The 24,914-nt window shown below is 52.6% G+C and overlaps 1 protein-coding gene across 1 annotated transcript; it reads right to left on the bottom strand.

Moving 5' to 3' along the window:
* Positions 1–10,629: 10,629 nt before the first annotated feature.
* Positions 10,630–23,904, bottom strand: LOC119102905 (armadillo repeat-containing protein 6). Its single transcript, XM_037226355.1, has 9 exons — positions 23,778–23,904; positions 18,498–18,647; positions 16,697–16,792; positions 16,180–16,354; positions 15,058–15,203; positions 14,444–14,563; positions 13,351–13,500; positions 11,880–11,999; positions 10,630–11,186 (listed from the first exon to the last, which is right to left on the bottom strand). Exons 2-9 carry the CDS (start codon positions 18,630–18,632, stop codon positions 11,058–11,060), a joined length of 1,071 nt encoding a protein of 356 aa, XP_037082250.1. The 5' UTR covers positions 18,633–18,647; positions 23,778–23,904; the 3' UTR covers positions 10,630–11,057.
* Between the last annotated feature and the right edge of the window lie 1,010 nt (positions 23,905–24,914).

The raw sequence follows: 24,914 nt of genomic DNA, 5'->3' as shown, positions 1-24,914 counted from the left end.
TCTTATCTATATGTAAAGTGCTCCTCGCAAATGCACTTGACAACTTACGTCACTTTGGCATTTATGCTAACAGCAATGACGAAATAAATCATGATCACAATCATGCTTGAAAATCTTATTGAGCTGGGGCGTCGTAAACATAAAAGAATGATCTTCCAGCCGGCTTGCTTATATTCTACGGGACCTTTCGAAATAATCTCTACCCCTTCTTCAACCTTGGTCAGATAATGATAGTCATGAAAACATTCACGCACGCATCAAGAAAAAAGCGTACAATCCCATTACTTATCGCTCTGAGTACGAAAGTGGAATAGATGGCTTGTTTTTGCACTTCAGCCGCAGATAAGTAACTCAAACCGCTGACAAAGAGCGCATGTAATGCACTCACATTTTCTATGTCGTTACATGCACTTCTTCGGGATGTCACCATGTCACGTGACAACCAACTGGCACCACGCATACTCCTTAAACATATGCGTAGTTTTTTCACATTTCGGAATAGATTCGAAAGCGATGGATACGGCATATCGCAACACTTAAACAAGATAACACACAAGTGTGCAAATTTCCCTGACCCGAAGCCCGCTTTCGCACCCAGTATCACACATTGTTCCAAGCCGACTGCTCTTTTTCTAGTCTTTTCAGTTTGAAATTCGGCATAGACTCGCTATTCTTGCCGCCGTGTTTTGTATTAAAAAACTACGCTTTCTATAAGGAAGCAAAACTACCCTTCTCAACCTTCATTTTTCTTCAGTTTTCTCATAGTCTAAAATTTCTCCCTCCTCCCACCAGATGCAATGACCTGCGTCCAGAACGCGTTTGATAAGCCCAGTGGTTGATATTTGGCATTGGATTATTTATATATAGATATAGATAGATATATATATATATACATATATATATATATATATATATATATATATATATATATATATATATATATATATATATATATATATATATGTATATATATATATATATTCATATTTTATTTATATAATTTATTTATATAAATATATATATTTATATGTACCAGGTATTGAATGGTTCTGAACCCATCGGGGGTTTGTGGCGTCACCATGTTACGTCACTGCGACACGAACTGGTCCTAAATTATTTACATGGTGTGGATGCCATAGCAGTCGGCAGGCGCCGACAGGGGTAGTAAAGTGTATTTTTTGTCGCCGACCAAATTTTTGGAGGACAAATTGTAGTGTAAGGCGATACCAGATGGCAAACTAGTCATTAAGTTCATGCCTAGTCGCGTCATCAGTAATCAGCCTACCATCAAAAATATCCTTCATCACTGGAATTTGCAATATCATGCGCATAACCGAAACGTTTAGTCACACACTGTCCTTGAACAAATGTCAGGATAAGTGCTGCTGCTGGGAAAGCAGACGTACCTGTCCTAGACTAATGAGATGTACTAATCACAACAGGAGTTCTCTTCCGCCCTCGGGACGTGCCGAGACCTCATGTTTAAACTCTATCTACGGATGGATTTGGCTTTCCTCGACCGCAAAAAAAAAACAGCGAAGGACCTCGAGAGACAAGACAGGAGACTGCATGGCAGATTCAGAGCCAGAGCAAGCGGCACTGGGAGTGACGTCAAATATGGGGCCTCCACGAGACGATGTCCCTTATGAAAATCATGTTTGCGTTTCGAGCCCCATCTCAACCGTCATCAAAGAATCCACATTAGGCATGGTCCAAGCCCGGCGCGGCGTGTTTTGACTGGTGGGCGCCTCTCGCCGTGCCCGAACAACTGCATCGAAATTTGCCAATAACTTGACAGCATGCGAGTAGCTCTTTCTGAATAAGTCACTCGCCCTGACAGGAGGAGAAAGTGTGGCTGATGCGCTCCCCCCCCCCCCCCTCCCCCCTTCGGTTTTCTGAGGATACCATTGCGGCAGATTGTGCAGTCTTGCTCAAATCTTCGGTGGCGTCTGGACCATCCATTGTGCGCGTGTCGACACGAAAGGTGCCCTTAGCAATTCTGGTTTCAGAAAAGTGGTGTTTTTACGACATTGCAAGACGATTTAAAGACCGCGGGTGCGGCGGGGAGCAAGCGACGATTTCGCGGACCGCGCGCGAATGGTTCGCACCCTTACATGAACGAAACCCTACCTTATAAATATAGGCTCCAAACAGATTAAACTACACGCCATTGTACTCATAATTACACAAGGAACACACTGTGTATGTTCCATGACACTTTATGGCATGGTGTTGTATATATGAGCATGCAAGGCTGGTGTTTGGTGTTTAGGAAAATTTTACCTTCGACTTGGTTTTGTGGGGTCAGTGAACAACAGGAGACTTTTTGCCAATTACGAGACCTCGTTAAAGACAGCTCACCGCTTGCGTTATATTGTGGCGAGGCTTTACCTCTCTTAGTTTGCAAGCGTCAGGGAATCCCCCTCCCCCACCAGTCGGCGTCACAAAAATTGGTGAATCAGGTAGGGGTTAAAATTATTCGCTGCTATCTCTTTTTCCATTTTATATATTTTGGTGGAAGAACCTACATTTTAGCTCATGAAAACATCAACTGCTACAGCAGAATGACACATTTAATTACCAGCATCCAAACATTGGTGGAAATTCAATTAGCAGGCCAAAATTGCCCTTTGCATGAGAGTAGCACGCAAATCTAAGGTCATTTGTAATGTCTGTCATGCATAGTGCAGGAGTGTCAATTCAAATTAATTTCTGGGGCACTACCCAATATCTGTATTTGCTTGGTTCCCCTCAATGCTGATTCCTTCTCACCCACAGCCAATATTCCATCTGGAAAATTACAAAAAAAATATAGAAAAAGCTAACTATAACACAAAACCATGTTCTCTGAACTTAATTCATTGGCCATGATCCATGGGTTGATATCTCCTCTAATCATGCCTAACAATTGGCACTCCCGTCCTTATGCCACCACATGCTGGGTTGGGCACCCTCAATGCTGATTCCTCCCCGCAGCCAACATTTCTGGCTGGAAAATTACAGAAAGATATGAGAAAAAGGCTACCTGTTACACAAAACCGTCTTTTCTGGACACTCCACTCCCCACTTTCATCACCTCATGGCCTACATAATTGGGTATCATGAATTTCGAGCAGCTGAGATTTATGTTAACAAAAGGTTGAACTGTGAATAGTGGCTTATAAGTTATCAAAGCATTGATGAAATAATTGCATTTCAAGCAGGGACATAATTTTTGAAGATAGGTTAGGGAGCAGTAAAGATTACGCAATGTACCCCCCAAAGTATGAATGTCTCCCAGATTAGCACACTGCTTCACATTTAGGGGGGGGGGGATGCAACCATGAACTGAATAAGAAGTAGGAACACACCTGATTTGAAGATCTTTGCGACTGGTAACCATTCTAAATGAGGACAAGCACGAAAATGGCATAAATTGGTATTGCAAAACTATTACCACCTCCTGTTATTCTCCCTCATGAGGAGTACCACTAGGCTCCAACATCAAATCCACGGCTCTTTGAACGGAGAGGAGACTGGTCTCTTGTGACTTCTTCAGCGAGTCAACAGCCTTTTCGGTGTGTTGAAAAGGTGGTTTGGATAATCACGGGTCAATTTCCACTGTGACCGGATCATCCCGCCGATTTACCCTGAACTGTCGATGCCTCTCGTCGCTGAGGACAGGATGCTAAATCACGGCACAGTCAACGAAGTAAACAAGGCCAGAAATTGAACCCCAGGCAGGTATTCATGGCACTGCAATGCGGATGCCACTTGAAAGGTTGGACTGCGTTGAAAGTCACCGCCCACCTCATGTCAGTCGCATGGTACCAAGTGAAACACGCCCTTGCGGTCAGATGACTCCTCATACCTAGATCTTTTTCAGTACTTTATGCTGCCTAGTTTGGGATAGGCTAAGATCTATGTATGGAGACCTCACGTTATGTTTTGCATAGTGTGCTTTGTGTTTACATAATGTATTTTTTCGTCTTGGCCGCCACTAAAATTGGCTGTCTAAAAACATTTTTGGCATCAAGCCTCACGTGAATATATGTATTTTTGTCGCCAACGTTATCCGCCAAGTCGGCAGGTTTTACCACCCCTGGGCGCCGAATTTCTATCACCGTCTCAACTTTTTCATGCCACCTGTATGCGGTACTTCGACATGGTATCCTGTTGCTCAGCAGCTCTTTTCGTGACCTGCATCAATTCGTCTTTTGCAAATTTCGCTAATTTGCTCCGTGAAACCGTAACATCACCATCCAAATTTATTAAAATCCAAGGTCCAGCGGGATCAAACTTTAACCTTTGCCACTAGGTTTTACCTTTTGTAGGTAACATATATGATACCTGAACGGCACATATCTAACAAGCTTTGGAAGGCATATCTAACGCAATTTTCTAAGTTGAAGTGGCTTGTTCCGCTCTGGGTATAGCCCGAGAGGTCGCGGCAACACCATCTTTTGACCCCTTTGACTTCACTTGACGCATCACAGGTCACGTCTGTCGATGTGTATTAGTGACTGGTAGTTTTCCACGAGCTATTCAATGCGGTTTTCTGCATTGTAGTGGATGTTCACTTACTTGCCCCTATATCATGACGCTATGCTTATTTCTGAGTCAAGAGAATAGCATCTATACCATGTTGTTTGACTCTATGGCCTGATTTGATCTGCAAAAGTCACACCCATCAACTCATCATTGTCCAGTCGCTTGTGCCCAGCACAGTTCGACGGGAGTATCGTTATATCATTTACTCTGTGCTTAGTCATAAGAGTCCTTAGTCCTTAGTCCTATTGCCCTACGCGTTTGAGAGTTTATGGGCCTCTGAATCCTCGCTCGTCGGAGCGAAAGTGAAAAAAGAATCCCCGCTCGTCGGACGATGACGAAACCCCTCGGAAGACGAGGGTCAAAGAACGCTCAAGGCACTGCAAATATGACCACCGTGTAGTGTCTTCCAATGTCCTCATCGATTATGTAGATTCTATGTATAAAGCCTTACGGTCATGGACCATCAAAGCATGACCTCAGATGACCTATGATTACCCCTTGCTGGTGAGTGGTGGTTTATTTCAATATAAAGCATCTGCACTCTAAAGGCGCGGATCGCTGCCTGGAGTCAGATAAAACTTGATTTGATTTTGGGTGCAATATTACGTAGAACATGAAGAATACGTCTATAGATGTGGCCTGACAGGTCAGACATGCAGGATATGTGCAAGATCGGGTATGTAAATGCATGTGCGTGCATAAACATGCTAAAACAATATGAAGATACATAAGTGAGGCTTTTAAAGTTGAAGAAGTAACTTGAATTACAGCTAAAGATACGCACTCGGTTTTTCCACACTAAGCTGGGAGCCGCTTTCAGACGTTTGGAAGGCGAGGAGACTAGCCATTTCCAGCGAATTTGGTGTTATTAATGCTACCAAATGTATTGCAGCCAAAGTTGGTGCATAGAACAATCTCAAGAAACAAACTACTCCCACGGTCACCCAGCTAAATCAATCGTTCTGAAGCCGATCTGGCTTACTGTGGGCTAACGTGTGTGCCCTCTGCCTAAGAGAAAAACGTAGGGGAATACGAGCCGCGTAGATCTACTGTCTGATTTCGATGTCCCCAAAAAATTGTCTACGAAGGCGGCAATGGGTATTTTAAAATACTTACGTAATGTGTATAACTTGAACTGGTCGCACGTTTCATCATGCTCAAATTGGCTTCAGTGCAAGTATCAAAATACGATGTCTCACTCAAGTGAAAGCAATGCTGCGAGTGATGAACGTGTGGAATGGAAAGTTAAAACCAGTGGATTGGTTTAAATGGGATCTTGCGATTGGTAATAAGTTTCACGTTGCTTAGTCAATCATTCAGTCCGTTATGTCAAGTCAAAGGTCAATTTTTCCTGAAGATCGCATTATTTAAGGTTCATATTCCAATCTTTGCGGAACTGCGTCACAACCAACGTGATGTTTATGCAAACTTGTTCCACGTATGATTCTAAGCACATTCTAAGCACGTTTTTGTGTGTTTTCAGCATACGTTTGTAATGAAGGTCTTCGTTAATGTGACGGTGCCGGCCCGCCGCGCGCGATCGGCGAACTCGTCGGTTGCCGCCGGTCATGCATCCCTACGCAGTGTTCCTAAGAAGCCGTGCTTCTCGGAATCAAAACACGCGCACTAAATGACCCATAGGCTATTGAAAATTGTGATGCCATCACACGACGTGCAGAAGATGTATTTTCAGGAAAGCTTCCGGGATCGCATCGACTCCCTCTTCGTTATCAGGGCGAGGGTTAAGGGACGATCCAGCTTTTCTTAGTTTTCTAGTCCGCGGACAGCGCATCCGCTACCTCATCCAATCTCATTATGAAGTACAGCGTTATTGCGTTAATGCAGCACATACCTCCGCTCGGCGGAAGAGGCACCATGCGAAAACATTCTACTCGTACATGGCAAGACGCAGCACAATCGAATGCTGTAGCAATTTCACCTCTTTGGCATAAGCCTGCCTTTGCGTGGCCAGAATGCATCGATGTGTGATTCCAACCCTTTAAATCGAGAACACGCAAACGGTTTTGTGAGCTGCTGTTCTCAACTTGAGTCGTAGGGATGCTGCAATCCGCTTACGGCAGCCAGCAGCATCGGCCAAGACCACACCTTAAAACTTGGCAGGAGCGAGATGCGATCAGCAGAATGCCTCGCGCGATCCTCTTACCGTCCAACGATGCAGATCTAGACCTTGGTTCCATTTAGTTGCCGCATCCCATTGCATTATCTCCCGCCCAGGAACATAAACAGCACGAGATGATGCGCATAGCTGAATGTCATCTGAATTGCCTAGCATCACAGTGAGGACCAGATGAAAGCAAGCCCGACGGAAGCCGTTCTTTTCCGAGCGTCGCACGCGTTCACGCCGGCGTACGTTAAGATTGATAAATATATCCGTTGTGCATCATGACCCGCCAACGTCCCGAGTGCAGCTTAGAGCGACGAAACAACTCATGCATACCTCCAGCCTGAAAACCGACTCCAGGATGATTTCGATACGGTGCACGCGTCGTGTGTGCGTGCGTGCGTGCGTGCGTGCGTGTACGCGCATTCGACTGCATTCAACTGCATTCAGCGTCGTCACGCCTGTGACCGACGCCACCGCTGCCGAGCCGACAGCGGCGCGCGCGCGGCGGCGCGGCACCGCGGAGGCCGACACGTGCGGCACGTGTGCAGCGCTGGACCAGCCCCGCGCGACGGAGCGGCCGGGCCCGCTCTCCGGTGTCCCGGACGGGCTGTCAGCGCGAGTCTGATCAATAGCCATGGATTACGGCACGGCGTGCCGGGCGATGGTCATGTATCCGAGAGCTTGGGGCTTATTCAATGGACGCGGATTAGCAGGAGGTCAACACAACAGCCGACGTGACGGCCTCCTGGCTGCAGGGAGCCCCTGCGGTACGAAACAAACAGAAGCATGCCAGCCAACACCAAATACGTCGTGCTTCCAGACGAAACTGATTTGCATGCGGTCATGGTTCATGCTCACAGCATGCTCACCAAACGGCTCAAACCTACTCATATTGAATTACCCTAAAATGTCCCGTCACTGGATGTTACCCTTTAAGAGTTTCAAGCAACAAATACACCTAGACACGTCTACCGCTTGAAACCGGGCGTGTTGAGATGAACGTTTTGAGATGACGGTTGCAGAATCCTCATTGTAACCATATTATACGATGCACCTCGAATGATGAACTGGGTAGAGCAAGCCAACGGAGGCCTTACACGTCCACGGTTGATCCTTGACCGCGATTATTTGCCTCACGACCAGCTGAGTGGCATCTCGCAGGATATCAGGCTCCCTCGCTGGGTTCCAGTCCCCACCGTCCCGCTCCACCATCCAGTCTCAAGTCCCATTCCATCAACTGTGGGTCTGCCACACCTCTGTGTGCTCCAGCAAACAGCCCTGCCTCTGTGGTTCCATCCCCGCACTCCCAGCTGCTTGTTCTTGTCTTCGTCTTTTGTCCCGTGAATCCAGCACGCATCATGTTCTCCGTGTTCTAATCTCTGCCCTGTCTCTGTATATTCAGATCATCCACCCCGTCCAGCTGCATTCACCCGCGTCCAAAGGTCACACACACACCGTCTCGGTATATTCCGACCCACCACCCTATCCCCACGCATCAAAGTCCACCCTGTCTCCGCACGTCCCGGTCCACCACCCTGCCTCCGCACGTCCCGTTCCACCCCTCCCCCAGCACATCCCCGTCCACCACCCTGCTTCCGCATATCCCGGTCCACCCCTGCCTCAGTACATCCCCGTCCACCACCCTGCCTCCGCACATTCCGGGCCACCCCTGCCCCAGCACATCCCCGCCCACCACCCAGCATCCGTACGTCCCGGTCCACCCCTGCCTCCGCACGTCCCGGTCCACCCCTGCCTCCGCACGTCCCGGTCCACCACCCTGCCTCCGCACGTCCCGGTCCACCACCCTGCCTCCGCACGTCCCGGTCCACCACCCTGCCTCTGCAAACCCCGGTCCACCACCTTATGACGGTGCGTTCCCTCGCACCCCACACCCGTGAGTCCCCTCCCTCCTCCGGTCCCTGCCTCCGCCCTGTCCCGCCGATCGCTGTCCTCGTCGGGACGCCGCCCGCCTCCTCCGGCCACGTTTCGCCGACCGGCCATCCGGGTCCAGGCGGCCCTAAAAAAATGGCCCGCCGGCGCCGTGCCGGGCGTCTGGTATTCGGCGGCGCGGCGCGCCCGGTGACGTCCACACATTCCAGTACATCATGCGCCCGCTCAAAGGATGGAAACATGTGTTCGATGGAGAACGGTGATTAGACCGATTTCGGGAGCATTAGTGCTACCGGGGTGGTCGACAATGGGCTAATTACGGTCGGAATGCGCGCCGATGGATGGGCCGCGGCGCCGCGCGCCGGCCGCCGGCCGCGTCATCTGCCACCAGGAAGTGGCCACCGTCACCACACCCGGTCCGGGCGCGGCCGGCTGCCGCTCGCGCCAGACGAGCCTCGCCTCGCAGGGTCACACGAGGCTGATTGGGTTCTGGATTGGCCTTCCGTGACGCGCTCAGCGCAGTCTTCCAGGACTCGCTGGGCGCGGCAGCGTGGCTGACTCTTGATCCCGCATGCCGCGGTGGGAGAGTGTTGCGCAGTCGCACGGATTCAAAGGCACGGGACAACTAGGCAGGTAATGGGCTGACTCAGGGGCACATGGGTAACTAGGGAGGTAAAGAGCTGATCCAGAGACACTGGCTAACTAATGAGGTAATGGGCAATTCAGAGGCACGGGGTAGCTACAGGGGTAATGGGCTGATTCCAAAGCATGGCATAGATGGAAAAGCTATCGGCCGATTCGGAGATACGGGATAACTGAGGTAATGGACTGATTCAAAGACATGGAATAACTGAGGTAATGGGCTGATTCAGAGACACAGGGTAACTACGTAGGTAACGGGCCGATTCAGAGGCGCAGGGTAACTAGGGAAGTAATGGGCTGATTCAGAGACACATGGTAACTAGGGAGGTAACGGGCCGATTCAGAGACGCAGGGTAACTAAGGAGGTGATGGGCTGATTTAGAGACGCATGGTAACTAGGGAGGCAATGGGCTGATTCAGAGACACGTGGCAACTAGCGAGGTACTGGGCTGATTCAGAGACACGAGATGACTGAGGAGGCAGTGAACTGACCTCCCACTAGGAAAGTAACGTGAGTTGTACGTCAGTGGCTGAGGAACGCAGGCACGATCGACTGTTAGGATGCGGGGGCTGCCGGGCACGGCGCTGTGCGCTGCTGAGGTGGCTGCGATTTTTACGAGCAGACCAGCTTCTGCGGCCATTTGGCGCTGGAAGTGGTCGCAAAACACGCGAACCAAGAATACGATTAATATCTTGTGCGGGAGGGACATGCTGCAATGCGAAGTCCAAAATTGTTTCCCGGAAATATACGCTGTTTGTGAGTAATAATAAAAAGGGCTAGCTCCTTCGAGGATGCCGCTAAATTGTTTTGAATGGAGACTGCACCAAGTGATTGCTTTGTTCCGACATTGGCGGTTAGTGAGGGCCCCACCGCGCGCCAAAATACGCGTTTCAAGGAAGCAGGTAACGCGAGCAAAGCTGTTCGCAGCCTGAAGACGAAACCCCACTTGGCACTAGGATATTTGCTAAAGATTGACGACATACACCGCTCCCATTATCACCAATAGCAGCATCACCCAAACAAAGCAAGCAGGTGAGCATCTTGGGTGAGAGTCGAAGAACTTAACACTCGCTGTGAGTACGCAGCTACCATGCACTTCTTCATTGCATCACACACAGGCATCTGATACGTCAAAGGACACCGAGGGCGTCCTTGCGGGGTCATTCCCACCCTTGCCAGCAAGGTAACAGCAGTCGACGACGGCAGGGGCATAGCCGTTACCCTGGTCAACATCAAAGACTGCAGATAGACTGGATCGGTCGTTCGAGCTGATGCCCGGAACGAATCTGGTAACAAGGGCATCTCGGCAAACTGGGAAAATGACATTGAATGGACTTGAATAGAAAACTGAATACAATTGAATAGAACATGGAGGGTGGCGGACTGGCTGGCATGAAGCCGCGTCTGTTTTCTTAGCAATATACACACAACAGTATGGCTGGAATTTATATATTGGGGAATAACCTTAGTGTGAGAGGAAGGTATCCACTAGAAACGCAGTTGTTTTTCACACTCTTTTCGCACTTTTTCACACACGACTAACTCACTCACCCTGGAATGGTTGAGAATAATGTGCGTTTAACGTTACGACGAAGACATCACCATCAACCATCAGCCAACAGAGGTAGTTACTGCCCGATTTGCGCGCGGCATTCCCGCCAGCCCGATTTCGTGCAAAAATATATTAAAACCACACACGTACCAAAAACACAAACATGAGTTGAAGCGGCCGAGTCCGCCGGGCAGGCGGCGTGGTGCGAGAGAGGCGAGTATCACAGCGTGCTGGCCGGCCTGGGCGATGACGGGAGCACCTCGGGGCGTTAGTATCACAGGCTGCGCCGGCATCATCTTCAGCAGCGACGGCGGCGGCTAGGCGTCCGGACGCTCCGGCTCCGTGATGCGGCCGGTGGTGAGCGCGCCGCCGCGGCCCGTCCACTCTTCCTTCAGCGTCACCTGGCAGTCGAGGTCGCGCAGAGCCGCCCGCGCCTCCGCGTCCACCTGGTGGATCGAGGGCGAAGCTGAGCAGCCGGCCAGCGCCGCAAGGGACACCACAGCCAGCACTGAGGCTGCCTGGCGCGGTGTCCTGACCTCCGGATAGCCAGCAGCAGGCTCCGTGCTGGCCGCTCAGCAACACGTGGCCGGGCGACTGCTGATGCTCACAAGATCTTCATGACCTGCTTGCACTAAGTCGCGTTTGCACCCCATCCTTTTAAAACCCTATCACTTCGTCCCAACGTGGGCTCCGTCCTCTGTGCTGTGATTCTCCCTCCTAACATGTCTAAAGCCATCTGCCGGCGTCTGCTCACCTTCGGTCCGTGCGCCTGAAGCCCTCTGTTGGCGGCTGCTCACTTTCGGTCCGCGCGCCTGGAGTACTCCGTCGGCTCTGCTCACCTTCGGTCCGTGCGCCTGGAGCACTCCGTCGGCTCTGCTCACCTTCGGTCCGTGCGCCTGAAGCCCTCTGTCGACGGCTGCTCACCTTCGGTCCGTGCGCCTGAAGCCCTCTGTTGGCGGCTGCTCACCTTCGGTCCGTGCGCCTGGAGTACTCTGCCGGCGTCTGCTCACCTTCGGTCCGTGCGCCTGAAGCCCTCTGTCGGCGGCTGCTCACCTTCGGTCCGTGCGCCTGAAGCCCTCTGTTGGCGGCTGCTCACCTTCGGTCCGTGCGCCTGGGGTACTCCGTCAGCGTCTGCTCACCTTCGGTCCGTGCGCCTGGAGCACCTGGTTGATCAGCTGCTCAATGTTCAGCTCCCTGAAGACGGGCCGCAGCTCAGGGCTGCGCGATACCATGTTCCTGACGGCCATGCAGGCCAGCTTCTGCGGGAGACGGCGTTCAGTCAGACGCCGGCCGGTCGGTCGGTCAGTCAGTCAGTCACTTAGTCAGTCAGTCAGGCGGGCTGAACAGCGGGCCAAGTCTCGATGGTCAGCCTGACTGGCCCACCAGTCTGAACGGTTCGACGCGTCCGGTCCGTCAGTCTAACAGCGGGCATGGAGGCCGGTCTGGACTACGGCATCAGCTTGGACCAAACGCCGGCTGGACCAGTCGTCTCTGGCCCTATGATACACCGACGGGGCCCAACACGCCACTCTGTCGGTCACGGAACAGAGGAACAGTCCTAAAGGCGACGATGCGTCACTCGTCCCTGTAACTGACCGTGTGTGGCAACAGAACACGCTGGACGGTGCCAATAGTTCAGTCGGGAAGGGCGGAGAGGAGGACGATTTCGGGCACTTCTACTGCACGGTCATACAGCAACAGTTCAGTCGGAAAGATAATCAAGTATATAAGTCGGCATGACACTCTGCACACGTGCCTGAATGCTGATGTGAGCGCGTGCAGGAATGGGGGCACAATCAGCGACGGATTTTGGAAGGGGTGGAAGCAGTGATGTAACGGGTACAGGCCAAGACATCAAGATCCAACCATCGAAGTGGATGAAATAAAGTGACTGATGCGTCTCTGAACTTATAAGCGCACCATGAACTTATGCAATAATGGCTCCAGAAATTGCCTTAAGGTAAGTGGCAATGCCAGTCATGGCACCTGGGTGATAAGGCAAAGGTCACGACATTAAGCCACTTACAAGTAGGATTCAAAGTGAGGACACCACGTGTGGCAAGTGGGGACACCACTTGTGTGACAAGACAAAGGTCATGACTACGTTAATCCAGTTACAAGTAGAGATCAAAGTGGGACACCATATCCAACGCAATGGAAAAATAGGCTGCCAACAATCCACTATATGTCTAACCATATATAATTATCAGTAAAAAAATACACTCGGGTATTTTGAATCAGCTTCCGTTACGAATCAGATCCATACATATCTAAACCGAAATCAACGCCATATGAACGTTGCCCTGCACTGTCTGCATGCTGCAGATGACTCCCATGCTGGCCGGCCCCGGGAAACAAACTAGTTTCGATGAGCCAATCATGTGCCACTAGTGCCGTGGTTAAGCTGCGTGTCTGTACCAGAGGTACCGGTTCTATTCCCCGCGGCACCCACCCTTCCTGCCAGGACGAGGCGCAGACGACACCATACAGCCTCGGCAGCTGACAGAGTCTTATAGCCACAATGACAATACACACTTCAGCTCTATCTAGGTATCCCCGACAAACGCTGTGGTTCCCTGCCCGGCCGATAGAGGCCTCCGGTGGTCTCACCTGGGTCTTGGGCTCGCCCAGGTGCAGCTCCATGGCGGCCACGATGACCGGTATGGCGTCGGCCGCGGCCAGGGCGGCGGCGTTCTCCTGGCTGCGCAGCGTCAGCGCACCGATCGCCGCGAACGCCGACTCGCAGACCAGCACCTTCGCCTGGCGGCAGCAGGGAGAGGCTGGAGCACCAAAACACCAGCACCCTCGTCTGACGACGGCAAAGAGAGGCTACAGCACCAAAACACCAGCACCTTCACTTGGCGACAGCGGAGAGAGGCTGGAGTACCAACACACCAGCACCATTGCCTGACGGCAGCAGAGAGCCTAGTGACAGCACAGAGAGGCTACAGCACCAGTACACCAGCACCACTGCCTGACGAGAGCAGGGAGAAGGCTACAGCACCAATACACCAGCACCATTGCGTGACGAGAGCTGGGAGAAGGCTACAGCACCAATATACCAGCACCATTGCCTGACAAGAAGGCTACAGCACCAATACACCAGTACCATTGCCAACGACAGCAAGGAGAGGCCACAACACCAATACACTAGCACCATTGCCTGACGAGAGCAGGGAGAAGGCTACAGCACCAATACACCAGCACCATTGCCAACGACCACCAGTACCATTGCCAACGACAGCAAGGAGAGGCCACAACACCAATACACTAGCACCATTGCCTGACGAGAGCAGGGAGAAGGCTACAGCACCAATACACCAGCACCATTGCCAACGACAGCAAGGAGAGGCCACAACACCAATACACTAGCACCATTGCCTGACGAGAGCAGGGAAAAGGCTACAGTACCAATACACCAGCACCATTGCCAACGACAGCCAGGCGCACGTGCGCCTTCGTCTGAGGACAGACAGGCAATTCTACATCATCCTTTCTCAGTCGGCCACCAATTACGGAGCTCACGCACCCGTTCTTACCGGCCGAGTGCTAACACTGAAAATGCCAATAGGTTGTCAGATACAGCAGCTTTCCGCCACGCCTCAACACATTGGGCTGGAGCGGTGCTGGAGGCCGATGACAACGGCTATGGCGGTCAAATCCAACGGCATCGGAGCCAGACCGACAGCCTCGCCGCACCGACCTTGAGCGTGTCGAGTGCGGCGGTGATGACCTCCGCCGCGCCCTCGTCCATGATGGCCCGCTTCACCTTGTCACAGCCGGCAAGCGTCCGGATGAGGAAAAAGGCCCGGCCGACCAGCGCCTGAAGCAGAGCGACGCCGTGCCGTACTCCGAAACCGCCGCACGACCGCGGAGCGCCGACCAACACAAGCAAGCTGGCCGGCAGACAAGACAAAAACTAGCCGTCAGACAACACTCGAACGAGCTAGCCGTCACACGCACTAGCGCGCCGTTGCGAGGCGTCGCCAATGGCCGATCTGAACAGAAGCGCGGAAGCAACGATGGACCAGCACCTCGCTCGTGCGTCCCTCCGGCGCCGCCGCGAGACAGCTGAGCGGCAGCCCCGGCGGCCAATCCGGAGCAAGGCGAAACTTCTCCGAGCCGGGCGGCGGCAACACGACTCTGCCTGCACGCGCTGTCCGCTCCCATGCCGGGCGTCGCGAACGGCTGGCCGCCTCGCTAACGGCACGCGGGAAACATGACGAACGCCTGCCACCCTCGAAACCCGAGGTCCAGAGCCACCCCGCGGCCGTGGTGCGGCTGTGGGAGCCAGCGGACGCCGGCCCCGCCACTCACCGTGTGGCTCGGTGAGCGACGCATGGTCTCCAGCAACGTGTGCAGGCCGCCGCCGCCGGCGAACTGCTCGCAGAACTCCTGGCGCACGCACAGCTTTGTGCACGTGTGGATGAGCTCGGCTGACAGCGCCGGCTCGTCCACCGCTCCTGTGAACCGGGCCACGGGTCACAGGCACAGGCACAGGCACGGGCACGGGTCACGGGTCACGGGCCACGGGTCACCCGTTCCGCCGCCGGCGGACACACAACTGACGGCCGTTGGCGGGGTGTTCAGCTTGGAGAAATCACAGACTTAAGCTGCTTGAACATTACAGCAACGAGCCCAGCCAGAACACAGGAAATGCTGTAAGCTGAAATGGTTGATACGATGTTGAAGTAAAACTTATGGAAGCCTTCAAGCGAGTGGTACAGTCCGCGCAGTGGAAGATCGAGCCAGTGATATGTTGCAAGCCTTCACACGACCTTGAATGTAAGCAATGTAAGCATTACTTTCCCATAACTGTGATCAAACTCAATGTTTCGAAGCATCCGACCATGACGTCAAATTGCACTGGCTCGTCAACTGCAAAGTCAGATCGCTGCAGGTTAAATCTCGCCGCTAAAATCAGGTCGTAATTTGCGCAAAGCCTCGAGACCAGCCACGATTCCGTCCCCAGAGGGGTCCGCAGAGGCACAGCCAGAATTTGCGGCCGAGCTACCATGAATTGCGATGGAGTCCATTTTTCACGAGCGAGTCCCAGTCCCATTGCCAGTACCCGCGAACTGCGAACAGACCCACAAATCCAACAAGCGCTAACTGGCACGGTATCTAGCGTATCAATGAGCTATCGATGTTAGTTCCCTCTGGTGTCTACAACGGTTGTTTCAGATTGGTACGACATCTATTCACTGAGCTATATCCGCTAGTCTTGCTACTAAATTACGGCTGTTTGGCTCCACAAGTCACTGACCATGGTATTTTCTATCAAATTCAAAACCAAAATAGTTTTCCTGATCATCAGATTCTGGAAGTATGTTGAGTTACGTCGTGGTGAAAAACTGCACTCGAACCTGACGGGGGAGGGCTATGGTTCTACGAGCCCCCGCCCTTGGCTGCGCCACCGGCCTCGCGGCCGGCCGGCACCTTTTAGCAGCTCCAGCAGCGCGTCCAGGAGGCCGTGCTCGGCCACCAGCTGGCGCGCGTGCTCGTGCGCGCGGCCGTACGGCACGCGCACGTCGTCGTCCAGCGTCATGTGGCGCAGCAGGGCGCAGACGGCGGGCAGCTGGCTGCGCTCGGTGTCGGCGTCGCACAGTCGCTCGGCCAGCTCGGCCAGCAGGCCGGCGTCGGCCAGCGCCTGCCGGTTGGCCTCGTGGCGCAGCGTGACGGCCGCCGCCCAGGCCAGCGTCTCGGCCGGCAGCTGGCGCAGCTGGCGCAGCAGCAACGCGCAGTCAGCCGGCTGGAACAGGTCCGGCTGGCCGTCCTGCAGGGCGGCGAGCGTGCGCAGCGCGGCGGCGGCCGCCGGTCGGCCCGGCTCCAGACAGGCGAGCAGGGCCGGGTACGCGCCGCGCCGGCCGGCCAGACAACGCTCCGGCAGGCCGGCCGCGCAGAACTGGCGCAGTCGCTCGAGCTGCGCCGCCAGCTGCAGCCGCTGCGCCTCGGACGGCTCCGGCTCGGCCGCCAGCGCCGCCAGCTCGGCGATCAGTGTCGGAACGTCGCCCGCCCGCTCGTCCGCCACGATGAAGCGGGTGTCTACGCCCTGCGACGGGGCGGCGAGAGTGTCAGGATGGTGGCGCGGGACGGCCACCGCCAGTCACAAGCCGCACAGATTCAGCGAGCTCGGTAGCAAGGACGTACGACACAATGCATCCCGTCAAACTTCGTCCAACCACAGCTGCGAGAGTCAGCCTGAGGGTATTAGTCATCCATCAGTTGCACCTTGGCATTTAACACCTCGGTTGATTAATCATTCAAGAATACCAGCCTTCAAAGCGCACGGCTTAGTGCGACTTCCGGCCGCGTCTGAGGGCAAGGCGCTGGCCAAAACTTTCTCGAAAGCTCCCGGGCCGATTGCGATAACATTCGAAACACACCAGACTGATCCAGCTTAGGCACGCCCAGGCCGAGCCGTGCGTCACGTCACCGTGTAGTGGCCACAGCAGGAGTGCGGCGTTCCCAGCCAACTACAGCTGTGTAACCGATGATTGATGTTTGATCCGCAAGTCCATGGGCTTTTGGACTGTGCTCTACTGACATAGTGTCCGCCCATGTCTGTCTGCCTCATGTGTCAAACTCATGTCTGAGTGGAGAGAAATTTGAAAATTCAGTCAGGAACGGCGTCCGAGTGTTCGTTTCATTCCCTGGATTGAACATTAAAGGCACCCCCGTCCACGTAAAAATGGAAACAAATATCATCTACCAACTGCTAAAACCTGTCCCATTTCATTTAAGACACTTCTAAGGCTTAGCACAGACCACACTTGTCCTCTTGCAGAACACAGCAATTCTCAAACTTGCATCGTGAGGAAGGCCACGCCAAGGTGAGGGTGGAATATCTTCGACTGAAGGAGTGGCAAGTGAATACGCATCCGGTGGACGACTGTCTCTCCAACACTGACCAGGCAAAAGAGCCACAAACAAAGACGGGAATAACAGTATCCCACATCAATGGCGTTTCTAAGATTCAGAATTGAATGGCTCTCCACCTCAGCTAAGCATCAGCACAGCGTGTACATTTGTTCACAATTATTTGCCATCCACCTCAGCTATACATTACCACAGCGTGTACATTCGTTCATCATTATTTCCCATCCACTTCAGCCAAGCATCAGCACAGCGTGTACATTTTTCACGCATTATTTCACAGGTATATTTCAGTTTTGGTGTAAATGTCCACGCTTCAAAAGAAGCGCACGACCGGACCCGCTCCACACAAACGCCTTCACGGACCTGTGTCGGTCGGCGACCGCCCCGGCGCACCAGAACCCCGAGCCACCGCCCGGACAGCGCTGCCGCATGGGCTCACGGAGGCGACATCAGCGCCGCACGCCGATCCATGCAGAGCACACGCCGTCATCGACCTGATCCCGACCTCAGCTGGTTCAGCGCCGCAGTGACTTCCAGCTTGGCGAGGCCGCCCACCGGACGGGAGTGGCCCCCTGCTGCTGCAGCGATGCACACAGCCAAGTTGGGGAGTAATAAAGGAGCCGATGTACCCTCTTACACGCAAGGAACAACAAGGTGACGAGCAGGCAAGACGGATAACGAGGGCAATTCCGAGGCCTCGAGAAAGCACACCTTTGCTCTCAGCAAATATTTTCACGGGCGGCGGAGGGGGATTCGGACCAGTTGGCGCAGCGGGCAGGAAGCGACGGCGCCACATCGGGAAAGTAGCTCCGTCAAAGGTCGAAACTACCGTGCAGACCGCCCCTATCAAAGAGACAACAGCTGATCACTTCCATCACCTGGGCGACCAGCTGCTGCAGGGCATCGGTGACCGCCTCCTCCCTCTCCATCTCGAAGTCGTCTATGTTTTGCTGGACTATGGATTGGAAGGTTTCCTGGAACACGGATGGGTCGCCCGCCATCTTCTCACTCATTTTCACTGCTCGCGTCTGGAAGAGAGTGGCAGCTGTCAGAGTGGCGCTTACAAGCTGGGGACCGAGCGCAGCGTGTGAGAGAGACAAGCTGTGACAGCAAGCTCGACGAAAATCTCCTCAACAAAATTATAGCGAGAAAAGCAACACCTGGCTTCGTTTTAGATTGGCCCGTTCGGTTGATCATTAACTAGATGCATTATTCCGGAGCCAAGCGATGTTTCAAGCGGCAGCTGCTGAAGTTGCTTCCAAGAAGTTATCTCCAATTTCCGAACTAATCCGAAGGGCCAACCAGTGTTGACAGATTGCAAATGACTATTCGCTGAACACAATGGATGCGCCAGTGGCACATCTGGCAGGAGAAAGACCGGTCTCACACCCGCGGACGCCCGTCTTGCACTGCTCAACACGCATGTACCCAGACAGACGCCCGAGCGAAAGCTGTATGTGGTACGTGTATCACCGCGTGACAAGAATCATCAATATTCGACACGACTGAGCCATGGAATTTCAAAACAGATAGCTGCAACTGCTGAGCCTTGCACGCCCGAGTCCAGCGTAACCACCACTTCGAGCAAGCACGCGAGGCGGCGCAAGCCCTCTCAGCGCTCCAGCCGCTGATTTAGGCGCTGCCTTCGACGCCACCCGACTTTGCTCAGCGCCCTGGTACGTCAGTCAGTGTCCAGGTTCAGTTCGATTCCGTGTTTGCGTCCCATGACCCCCCCCCCCCCCTGGCGCTTCGCTACGGCGACGCCTCTCTGTTTGTGATCAGTGCTGGTGAGCGTCGCCGTGTGGTACGACTAACTGGGAAACGTCAGCTAACCGCCCGAGCGTACAGTGTTTATGGGCTTGTGCCACCTTGATCGGCCGTAGATATTGGCCAAAAGCTGCGCCGCCAGGAGCATTCGAAACTAAGTTTCAAGCAGGACGCATGCCCCTCGTGAAAACCCCTCGTGAAAATGGTTTAGTTCAGGTCTGACGCCATAAATTTGATGCTTATAGTGAGTAGTCTGCGGGCATTTCGATCCGCATCATAAGGTCTTCGAGTAATCACAGAAGAAGGTGCGCAATACTGAAAATAATGAAGTTCTTAAGACCGCATCTCGACTCTTAGATCCTATAGTCCGCTATCGATTTCAATGCCTCCGAAATTGTCCCATTTATACCAACTTCCCGAGCAGAGAGACAAATGAGACACGCCGCATGGACCGGCGGCGGCGTCGTGTTTTGGCCAGCTTCGTCCGCGGCGGGCGCACTGTGCGGCGCGGCGGCCGCGGTGCTCCCAGCGGCCGCCACTGGCTGCGCCAGTCTCCAACAGCGATGCTGCTGCTGACCGTGCTGCTGGCGCTGCGGCTGTGGATACCGCATCCTCGCGGGTGCGAACCGTCGGCGGCGGCCATCAGCAACCGGCAACGGCACCGGCAACGGCACCGGCACCGGTACCGGCACCGACGAGTCGGACCGCCCCTGCCCCGCCTCCTGGTGGCCCGACGCCGGCCGATGCTACCGCGTGGTGAGCAGCGCCGAACTGCCAGCCAGCTGGCACCTGGCGCGGGTCTGGTGCGCGCGGCACGCGCCCGGCGCCGACCTCGCCACCATCACCACGGCCCGACTCAACCAGCTCGTCCTGCGGCACGGGCTGATGCAGGCGTCCGGCGAGCTATGGGTCGGCATGACCGACCTGTTCGGCGAGGGCGCCTTCCGCTGGCTGGACGGCACACCGGCCGCGTTCGTGCCGTGGGGACCGAACCAGCCGGACAACACCGCCAGCAACCAGCACTGCGTGGCCCTGTCGCTCGCTAATCACTCGTGGGCCGCGCCCGGCCAGTGGGACGACGACTTCTGTCACACCATCAAGGGCGGCTTCGTCTGCCAAATGCGGCCGTAGCGGCGGCTGCGCGACGGGCGACAGCTGCCGCGCCGCCGGCTGCGCGGCGGGCGCCAGCTCCAGCCGAGGCGGCTGCGCGTGTGCCGTCGGCTGCAGCTGCCGGGCGCTGAAGACATCGAGCACCAGATGCCGGCGGCCGGACTTGGCGCACGCGCAGGCGGTCACATGCCACGGCGCTGCCCCTCTCGGCGCTCGACACACGTGACGCGGGGAGCAGGTCACGGACGCTGACCGATCCTTCGGTGCGCTCGGGGAGCGTCTCCTGCACCGTTTGCGTCAGCAGGGTGTCCAGTTCGTAGCAGTGATGAGCTTTCCGAGTGGATCCGGACCATCCAGGGGCGAACAATGAGGCCTCACCGACAGGCGGACACTTGCGCTGCGGGCTGACGCGTTATCACGCTTCATGACGCAATACACTCCTTGGTCCTATCTGGTTTATAAACAGGGACAAATATGCAGCATAGTCTGTACCAACTCGGTGACAGATGATTATTCATGCCGCAATATATTTTACTTTCCGCAACCCATTAACATGTGAGGTAAGGGTATTTCTCGGCGTTTTTGCCCTGCAAGATATTGATTTGATCAGCCCCATTTAAAGGAAATGTTCCGTGTTTGAAGATACTGAAGCAGATATCAGATATGATCAAATCAACTCACTTATAAAACTTGGTAAATTTTAATTGGAGAAGGCTGGTCCAAACAGCACAATTTCTATGTTTAGTGACTATGCTCCTCAATGCATCATCGTGCCTTGCACAACATTGATTCAGAGCCAATTGACGGCCGTCATATCTGGAAATCGAGCTCCCAAACGCCAGATATGAACGACTCGACAATCGTATTTTTCTTGGCCTTGATCGCCGCGCGGCCAATGGAATAGCAGGATTTGAATGACGTGTCATGATGGCGTCATGGATGCCTGGGTGATCTGGAAAAAGTCTCTTGAAGTGGTCGAAATAGTCTGCACAACTTTGTGGGGAGGGGGGGGGGAGGCGTGCAGCGCAGAGCCTAAAGGCGTTTAGGTCTTCAAAAGGGCAGGGCCGTCAACTGCACCAAATGGCCTTCAAGATGGCCATTTCCATTCAAAATTCCATACAAATGTCAGACACCCTCTTTAATTCGCGTGCGTTAAAATGGTCAGAACGACGCGGAAACCAGGTGACATCACATAGATTCCGAACAAGAAGTAGATAACAAAAAGGTGATGAAGGACCACAGAGTACCTGTCACCATACCTGGCAGGCAAGAAGGACCCCTTCCCCCCCCCCTCCCCCCCCCCCCCCACCCAGAGGCTAAATCCCCCAGTACTGAACATGGCCAACTCACTACCAAAGCACTGAGCCTGAAGACCCCAGTGTGTGCCCTACACTATTGAAAGCAAATAAATATAGGTAAGTGCAACAATAGGGACAAGCAAACAAGGGTTCAAAAGAGCAATCTACTGATTGTAGCCCCCCCCCCCCCCCATGTAAAAATACCGGCTATGCCACTGGTAATGATCAAATGCTATGATGTTCCATTGGTGTGACCCAAATGGCATGCTCTAACTCTGACATATTTTCTATAATTGGATCAATATCAAAAACATAATAGCATATTCAGGAGTGCACTGGGTCACAGTTGACACCTGGAACTACACAAGACATACACATATTTATATTTCAGCTCTTTATGTTAACAATAAGATTGGCATGTAGTTGATCATGCATGCTCTTATTACAATGTCTATGAACATACCACAGGCCCTCTGAAAACTAAAAGTATTATGGTTGATGACTTTTTTAACAACACAAAGGTTATGTCACCCTGGAAGAGGTGAAGAGGTCACATTTTTAGGCTACCAACAATGCTAATCTACAGTTTCTTATTATTTAGTATGATATTTAGCCACTCATGGTGAGTTAACAAAATGTCATTTAACTTGTGGTTTTGCTAGAATCAGTCACTGAAAATAATGCCTAAAACCTAAAAAGATATAAAGATATCTGGCCAACAAAGAGCACCATGGGCCTGTTGAGATTGGCCTACCTCAGGTTCCATACACATCCTTGAAACTAACCTAGCACCTAACCTGCATAAATTTAGTTATAAATGAGATCTTTAGAACAGTAGAGCTTTTTTTGAAAAATTAGTTCAAGTTTGCAACTATAGAACCAATTTAAAATCTAGTGTCTTGGCATAGTTCTGCCACCCAATGCACTGGGGAATTCAGACAAGTAACAAACTGGAGCTGAGATTGAGCACAACAGCAATATGCAATGAAGCATGCAAAAACATAAAGGGCCGATAGTTCACGGCAGTTCAGCTGTTTCACGGAGGCATGTCACTATCAGAAGAGGAGTTCCTGACAAGCCACGACTCCCAGGTGACGAGAGGACACCAATGGAAGGTCAGAAAACCTGAGCTAGGACTCTCATCTGTCATACGGAGGGTTGTGTTGTCAATGACTGGAATGCTCTTCCAATTCCCAATAACCATAAGGTAAGGTAAGGTAAGGATAATTTGCAAAGACCATGGTAGCTTAAAGGCCTAATGCCCCATGATTGTCCCAAATGCATCATAGTTGTCCTAATCACTGCCATAGCATCCTGTCTTGCCTTGCATGCAGCTACAAGAAAAGCCCTCATAGACCAAGATCCACCAGTTAAATTGAAGTACTTGGGCATATCATCTTGCACAAGCACAGTGCTTTTTGTTCTTGCCTGCTCGCCTGTTTGCGCTAAATGGGTACCCAAGTTGCAAGCAACCAAACAAAATATGGCAGTCAGCAGGGTGACTCTGAAGTCTGGAATCTTTAATGTTGACATTGCGACATGCTTGATGCAATTTCCAGCTCAATTTAACAACTAGCAATGTAAAATGATTATAATTGCAAATTCAAAGATAGTATCTTGTATGTTATATGGTAATTGAAGATAGCATGTTATATGGTAATTTCAGTGCAATTTTGACCATCTATAATGGTAATGGTAACAAGCAACAAGAAGGTGCGGGTTAGCTCATCTGGAAACTCTTGGAGACCAATCCCATGATGACATTCTTGGCTGCTGCCCCAGACAGATGAGTTGGCTGCTGCATTTAGGGCAGGATCAAACCTGCCCAAAATATATCATCCACTAACAAGTCTGCCAGCTTTTGCACACCAGAACATAACAAATGCACAATATACGTAGTGACATTACTTTGGCGACGTGAACTTTCCCTCGCTGCAGTGAAAGCTAGGCATGAACACTACTGGACGCAACGTCCACACATACCTGCAAACAACGGTAAGAACTTGGAGCCTCCGTCCGCTCAGTGGACTGCGCGATGTTTTGCAAATATACGGTGTTTACGCAGGGATAAGCAGACACCAAGCCCCACGCACACCCACCACCAGCCCAACGCCCAACCGCAAAACCCCCTGCACGCGGGTGACTCATTCAGATGAATAAATGAAGCTGCTGCGCTGTAAGTGTCATGGCCTAAAGATGCTACCATATAACACAAAGGTAAAGCGCAGGAATAGACCGACCTCTCATAATACGGCGTGCAAATGAATCCGTGTAAAGTTCAAACGACGGTCACAACATACCGGCAAACCGAGAGCACCAGCACATGGGCACTATTCAGGTAAAGTCTGTGTTCTGCAAATCGGGATCTCGATATTCATCGTTGTTTGCACAACAAAACGCACCTCTTTTCGATTGGTTGACGTTTACTCAACCTGTTTCACCCATGCATACGATTAATGGGAATATTGGTAGCTCTATGTGGTTAAAGACGGAAATTTCCAACAGCCACAGCGTGAGGCGCCCAACAATTGCCGTACTGATAAGTCAGCACGCATGTACACTACAAATGGTCGTACCAATATGCTGTGGAAATGTATGGCTCTTCCTGCTCTCTATATGACCTGCGGCCGGGTCAGCGAGCAACAGGCGACATGCAGACAGACAGACGTACAGGCAGAATCACATTTTCGTAGATAGTATATTTGAACAAGGGCCCAGAACGGAAATGATCTGCGCCTTCGCGTTGTAGCCAGGGGCGGATCCAGAATTTCATCAAGTGAGGGGTCACTATTCATTGTGGGGCATCCCCCCTCACGAAATAGTCCCCGGATGTCAACCGATTTATTCTCACATGGCTACTTTTAATTGGTAAATTTTATTCCGCTGGAATGACCCACGTGGTTTAGTTCACTCTATTGCTAGAGGGCAATTGATTTGATTTGTAAGTTGGACATGAAAATTTGTGGCCATTTGTGGTGGCCCTGAACATTGACGTGTTTCAAAAATAAGCGTTTTGTTGATCCGAAATGAGGATTTTGGTACCTTTTCACCACGATATTTTGATGCCCCTTCGCCCCGAGAGGCGAAGGCCATGGTTGTACGCCCCACCCCACCCCCTCC

Source organism: Pollicipes pollicipes, unplaced genomic scaffold (assembly GCF_011947565.3).
Source record: "Pollicipes pollicipes isolate AB1234 unplaced genomic scaffold, Ppol_2.1 Scaffold_5724;HRSCAF=6776_pilon_pilon_pilon, whole genome shotgun sequence".
Taxonomy (NCBI): Eukaryota; Metazoa; Arthropoda; class Thecostraca; order Pollicipedomorpha; family Pollicipedidae; genus Pollicipes; species Pollicipes pollicipes.
This window is presented reverse-complemented; position numbering and strand designations above follow the sequence as displayed.

Bases quoted from the DNA above. Each gene is read 5' to 3' on its own strand.
- LOC119102905 (XM_037226355.1), bottom strand. From the start codon at position 18,632: ATGAGTGAGAAGATGGCGGGCGACCCATCCGTGTTCCAGGAAACCTTC. The intron at 16,793-18,497 runs GTGATGGAAGTG...GCCCCGTCGCAG, and splicing joins TGCAGCAGCTGGTCGCCCAG to GGCGTAGACACCCGCTTCAT. The intron at 14,564-15,057 runs GTGAGTGGCGGG...GCTCTGCTTCAG, and splicing joins GTCGCTCACCGAGCCACACG to GCGCTGGTCGGCCGGGCCTT.